This window comes from Nicotiana sylvestris, chromosome 7 (genome assembly GCF_000393655.2).
Source record: "Nicotiana sylvestris chromosome 7, ASM39365v2, whole genome shotgun sequence".
Classification (NCBI taxonomy): domain Eukaryota; kingdom Viridiplantae; phylum Streptophyta; class Magnoliopsida; order Solanales; family Solanaceae; genus Nicotiana; species Nicotiana sylvestris.
In genome coordinates, this window is record NC_091063.1 from 93,827,713 (window position 1) to 93,834,681 (window position 6,969).

The window sequence follows — 6,969 nt, forward strand, 5'->3', positions numbered from 1 at the left end:
GTTATATAACTTAATACAACATTTGGTTGGTCTCATTAAATTTCGCATTGCTAGTAGTTGCATAAATAAGTTATGCATGTGTATTATTTATTTTAATGTTGGAGGAATGTGAAATAAGAATGTATGCATGTATTAACAATAACGAGATAAAAGTAATATCTTTTTTTTAAAACAAAAGATACAGTACCCTGGTTTAAAGTAATTAAAAATTTAAAAAATCTTAAAGTAAGCAATATCTGCATAAGAATTCTTACATTATTATCGACGGCATATCAATATCTAATCTCATCATAAATAGTATGTAAACCAAACAACCCCTAATTTTATTAAAATACAGATGTAACGATGTAAGTATTGCATAAGCATATAGAAACGAACTAAACCAAGTACTATATAAAAGCAACGGAAAAGGGAGGCTAGCTAGAAGCTAATAATTAAACTGATTTTTTTTGGTTATCTGCACGGTCTTTGATGATCATGTTGTTGGTATAGTTCTTCGAACGAAAGTCAAGAAAAAGTAGCAAAAGTGAGGTATTAAAGGTCATATTAAAGCACAAAGTTCCAACCCCCGAGCACCCAATCTCAGTTGTGAGGTGATAATACATTGTTGCCACTGCACATAGAAAGTTAAGGATAAATTGGAAAATTTGGCAGTTTGTGACCAACCTCTTCCATCGTGGCCTCTTTCCGATTGCACAAAGGAAGTAATAAGCGTACATTATAACATGAACCGAAGAATTTGTAATCACCCCAACATGGATCATCGACTGTGAATTCGCCCTAGAAAGAGTGAGGTAACAGATAACAGGCACCGTAGCATGGTGGTACACGTGGAGGAACGTGAGCCTTCGTGATCGAGAATTACTGAGGATGATCAAAAGGGTGTCTATGAATTCAAGAATCTTGGAAAGGTAAAAGAATTTAGCCCAGAAGAACAAAGGTCCACGTGGAAGAGTATGATTGGCAGGGAAGCAGACTATCCATTTCCAATCATGACGTGGCATTTGATGAATGACGGAGAGGCTGCAGCCGACGGCCATGATGAGAGAGAGGAGGCAGAGAATGAGGCTGTGCACGGTAGTGATGCGGTGGAGGGCGGTGGCGGAGAAGGTGGGAAGAAATGGCGAGAAGCGAAGAGCTAATAGAGTGAGAGACAAGTAGATAAAGACTGAAACTGTAGGGAAAAGTAGGGAGGAACCTAAAGTGTAGCCATAATTCCATTCGAACTGGCTGATGCTTGGGTGTTCAACAAGCCAGTAGCGTATGCTTGAATATAGAGCCTCCATTTTCATGGAGATATGAAATTAGGTCCAGCAGTGGATCTTATTCAAGACTTCACTCTAGTACGTAATTGATTTGTATGATATATACGTGCACTGAGCATGCATATATATGCAATGTAAGTGATGCTTGCATATTTGATGTGATGCTTGTCGGTTGTATGGACAATATTAGCCATTTATACCATGAAGACTCCAGTCTTGGAGCCATCTAGAAATATTTTATAGATTAGTTTCAATCTTTATACACGTGTAAATATTATTTGTACTGTAAAGCTTCAATTCTTAAAATGTATACTTTAACCTCGTAACTAATGAATACTCTGCAGAAACAACGTGAAACACAAATAAATATTAATTGAATGTAAAAAAGATATACAAAAACAAACCAACCTTCAATTATTAAAGAAAAAATTGGGCTAAAAGAAAACAACAAATTTCGCAACTTATTAGAGTGATAAAGAAAACGTAGAAAATAAGAGACAAATTACAAATCTTATTACTAGAATAAACAAAATAATTTAAAAAAAATATAGTATCAAAGTAATGTAAAGAGAATGAACCTCATGTTGAGGCGCGAGCAATAAAGGTGTGAGTTAAATTTGAGTTCTATTTAGCAATAACCTCGGTTGAAAACAAGTGCAAAACATGCTTCTTGAAGGGTTCAAACTTGTGACCTCGGTTAAATTGTTTTAACGCACATATTATTTACAAATTTTATGTTTGCTCACATAATTAAATTTTAATTTGAAAATAAAAGAGACTTTGGCGCTAAAGCAAATGCAATTGACTGATCATCTACCAACAACGTACGTAGCAATACCTTACATAGGTTCGTCACAGTTTCTGTAAGAAGTGATTCAACTGGCTTTGCTCCAAATCTTAATGCATGCTCTACTATATGGCCTAGTTAAAGTGACTCCAAATCTTAATGCATGCCTAATTTTTTATTTTGGCACTTTAACTCAGTCTTGTTTTATTTTGGTTCTCCAACCCTATTTTTTTGTTCTACTTTGACACAAAAAAATTTCTCCCAGGTAAAAATACAGCGCGTGCAAATACCCAATTGCTACCCCCACCCCACTGCCTCCCCCCCAAAATAATTTTTTTTTTTTACTTTTTTTTTGTAATTTCAAATTATTATTATTTTTTTCGTTTTTTCTTCCCACATCCGGGGAAAAATATTTTTTATATATATTTTCAGTAATAACTACGGGTTCAACTGAACCCATAACTTTCGACGCGGAGTAAAAATTTGTATGTAAAAACTCATTAAAATTGTAAAAAAATAAATATAAACCCATAACATTTGTTCCATTTGACACAAAAACTTTTATCCCAGGTGAAAATGCAGCGCGGATAAATACCCAACTGCTACCCCCACCCATACCCCATTGCCCCTAACCCCCAAATGTTTTTTTTTTGTAATTTCAAATTATTATTTTTTTCATTTTTTCTGCCCCCTCCCGTGGAAAAAATATTTTTTTGTATATATTTTCAGTAATAACTACGGGTTCAACTAAACCCATAACTTTCGACGCGGAGTAAAAATTTATATGTAAAAAATTATTAAAATTGTAAAAAAATAGATATTAACCCATAACTTTAAAAATATAATGGGTTCAATGTTAAAAACATTAAAATTGAATCCATAGGATTTAAATTCTGGATCCGCCTCTACCTTGAGAGTATGAAATTTGGCTTAAAAATGGCTCTCACGCGCCTACAAGGGTGAGACAAATCACACATGGAATCTAGTCAGCTTTTGTGTCAAAGTGGAACAAAAAAAATGGGGTTTGGGGGCCAAAATGGAACAATATTGAATTAAAGTGCCAAAATAAAAAAATTGGGCCAAATTTAATGGGCTATCTATGTATTTGGCCACTAATATAACTAGGAAGCAGCATACATACTTCATAAGTAGTTCATAGGATAGACTTCTTATTTAGGCATCATGACTATTAATGGACAGAAAATTATACTAAAGAATTAAGGAAATTTTACTGCTATATAGTATACATCCTATTTATTATAAATTAAAATTATTTTAAAATATTATTTTCTACAACTATCTTTTATATTTTATAGCAAAATAAGTATTTATGATATATACTACCATTGAGGCATGAAATACGTTATTTATGTTTTTCCTCTCTCTTAGACAGCTGGACATACTTATTTTTAAGGTGATTGTCGTTACTGTGTTCATGAATACATGACGCGAATACATATAAATACATGCGCATACACTGGACTGCCATGATTTTAGGCGTTTTTTACTGATGTATTCATGAATACAGGAGCGCGAATACATGTGAATACATGCGCCTATAGCTGCCCTGATCTAGGCGTTTTTTGTTGTTGTATTCATGAATACATGGCACGACTACATGTAAAATATACGTGCGCGTACAGTTGGACTGCGTTGATTTTAGGCGCTTTTTAATGTTGTATTCATGAATACAGCAATGCGAATACATGTGAATTACATGTGCAGCTGATCTGCCTTGATTTTAGGCGCTTTTTGCTACTGTATTCATGAATACAGTAGGGCGAATATAGCGAATACATTACCATAATAACTGAATAGTAGTTATATGAAGTACTTATGTATATGATAGCTATAAGAAGTTAATAGCCACTAAACAATAGTGGTTTCCGAAAATTCCTCAAGATTAATTCCTTGACCTTCAAGATTTGGCCCAATAAAAATCGACCCAACAATATATATGACTTGTTCGTGGCCTAAATTTATCCAAGTTACTGAATTTAAGCTACAACCACCATTTTGCTAGTCTTATATGAATATGTGACTTGCACGTTTTGAATCTCATTGCAAACACTAGCTGTTAACGTGCAAGTGTCCTCCACCCCCAGTATGCCCCTTTCCTTGTAAGTTTCTCCTCTATTTTAAAATTGATTTTTTTTTTTTTACTAATATATACTAATTAATTATATATATAGATACAGAATGACAATTTAGCTTGCATCCATAATTCACTGAGCAATTTATTAGCTCCTATATTTCGCAAGATACAATCAGGCATTACGTTGAATATAAGAGTGTGTTTTGGGAGGAGCCGTATGGTTCCATGTCCCAGAACCAGGGGCATAGGCGCCTTGCCCCAAGCGTGTCGCATGACATCGTTCTGTAAAACTATTTTACTGAAAATATATGTTAGATAATAAGAAATATAAAAATATTAGGTAAAAATATATAAGTAACACTGCTTATCATTATAGTAATTTATTCATGTGTTTTATATTTTCAAGTGGTGACTCTGCTTATAAAAAAATTTGTGTACGCCACTGCCCAGAGCCACATGTGGCGGTGTGAGGTTATGTCTATTCACTATACGATAGTAGATCACTACTAAAAAAATGGGGAAAATCGACTGCAAAAACCGACCGATTCATGGTGGTCGGTAATTGTAAAGTCGGTAGAGCTAATCAACCGACTTTGGTCGGTATTTTCCGACCGATCGGTCGGTCAATTAAATTCAAAAAATAAATTGCCGAAAAAAACGATCCGACCAAAGTCGGTCGGTATTTTAATTATGTAATTAAAAAATACACTATCTAGGAATCGAACCGAGATATGTACTGTGGCAGGATACTATTCTATCACTAGATCATTGGTGCATTTTGTTTTAAGACTATCTATTATTTTATCTATTCTCTTTAATTATATTTTCGTACGAAAATAACCGACCGATGTCGGTCGGTTTTATTAAAAAATAAAATTACCGACCGAATTCGGTTGGTTTTTTAAATGACCGGCTGAATTAACCGACCGATTTTGGTCAATTTTTTAATATTAATTTTAAATGAAAAATTGACCAAAGTTGGTCGGTTTCTTGAAAAATAAATTTTGCTGGACTCAAAAATAGTTTCCTGCATTTTTGCGCTAAATAAAAACCGACCAAAGTTGGTTCATCAAAAAAAAATTAATAATAAAATATTTTGAAAAATCGACCGACTTTGATCAGTTTTTTGTCGATCGATCGCGGTCGATTTTTGCCGAATTTCTAGTAGTGCATGATTTTTTTTGTATTTTGCTAGTATTCCCTATCCTTCTCGTACTACATTACGAGTTGGTCTATATTCCTTGCCGATCAGTTGCCATGATGTACTACACATTGTGTATTGTGTGTCTAGAATATGAAACCTCCAGTATTAAGAAATATTTTTGTTATGACCTACTTGTAACATTGGATTGCACAAATAATTTTTCTAATGATTTGCCATATTCTTTTGATGCATTTGGGCCTTTTATGGGATGCTATATATTATTGGGATTTTTACCTAGCTATACTATATTAGAAACTTATTTACTACTATTCTTTATATTTTGTAGTTTTTAATAAGTATTTAGGTTTTTCTTACAAATTGTGTAGATTTCTCCTTAAAAGGCTCTCATCTCATTATTAGTGCCTTCAATTAAGGGATTCAATTATATCCTTTCCTTTTTTCGCTTTCCTCTTCTCTCTCCTTTTTTTTTTTACATCAAAATCCCTTAATCTACACCCAGAATCTCCACCTTCTCTCTTTCCCCTATTGGCGACAGCTTTATATTATTAAATCATCAATTGCATCGTTCTTTTGTTGGGAGACCGGACAACACTGAAAATGAAAAAATATTCAGGGATTGTATGATAACTGTATCATAATTGTATTAGATATATTAATGCATAAAACATAATTGTATCATACTTGTATCACAATTGTATCTAACTTGCAGATGGTACATTAATATCCAAAATAATATCTGATACAATACTAATAAATTATTATATAATTATCACATATTTGTGATACAAAATGTGCAATTTGTCATGAACTCACAACTACTCATTATTCAGATACAAATTTGATACAATCCCGAAAGTATTCTTACACAATTCTAATGCAATTATGATACAACTTAAAACCGATTCTAAACTTAAACTAATACAATATCGTATTATATTTGTATTAGCATTGTATCATATATTATTTTAGGTACAAATTGTGATACAATTCTAGATTATGATACAACTTTGATCTTCATCTTTTTCAAGTTTCAATTTAAAACATCCACCTAGAACCAACTCTAAACTTAAATTATGATACAATATTTTAATAGTATTAGTGTTGTATCAGAATTGTCTTAGGTATTGATGTATCAAATACAATTCAGATACAATTATGATACATTTATCATACAATCATAATACAATTCCGAAACTTCTTCTTCCTCGAGTTTCAATCAGAAATTCAACCTAAAACCAACTTTAAACTTAGCGAATCTCCCTTAAAATTCAGATATAAACTCTAAAGGATATTTTCAATCGTTTTCAAGAACACCCAATCCAAAAAAATCACAAATTCGTAAAATCCGAATATCTAATTCAAAGGTTCGGAGCTTTTTAATGGTATATCAATGGCAGACCCCTCCACCTGCAATTTCAGAGATAATGTTGATGGATTTGTCAATAATTGAAGCTTTTTAATGGTTGTTGGTGGAATTGATCATTCAGAGAAATATATGATGCTACAATTTGTTTTAGAGATAATAGTTTGATTTGTATGGGGGGGGGATTAGTTGATTTGTATGAAAGAGAGGTGATGATTTTGGGTATCAGTGAGTTTCTTACGGTGGGTAAGTACAAAGACAGATGATATTTTGTAAACCTTTGAAAAAGTAAGA

General features: G+C 32.9%; 1 protein-coding gene across 1 annotated transcript; it reads right to left on the bottom strand.

Moving 5' to 3' along the window:
- Nucleotides 1–263: 263 nt before the first annotated feature.
- LOC104248508 (uncharacterized) lies at nucleotides 264–1,422 on the bottom strand. The gene has a single exon (XM_009804776.2). It carries the CDS (start codon nucleotides 1,290–1,292, stop codon nucleotides 435–437), a length of 858 nt encoding a protein of 285 aa, XP_009803078.1. The 5' UTR covers nucleotides 1,293–1,422; the 3' UTR covers nucleotides 264–434.
- Between the last annotated feature and the right edge of the window lie 5,547 nt (nucleotides 1,423–6,969).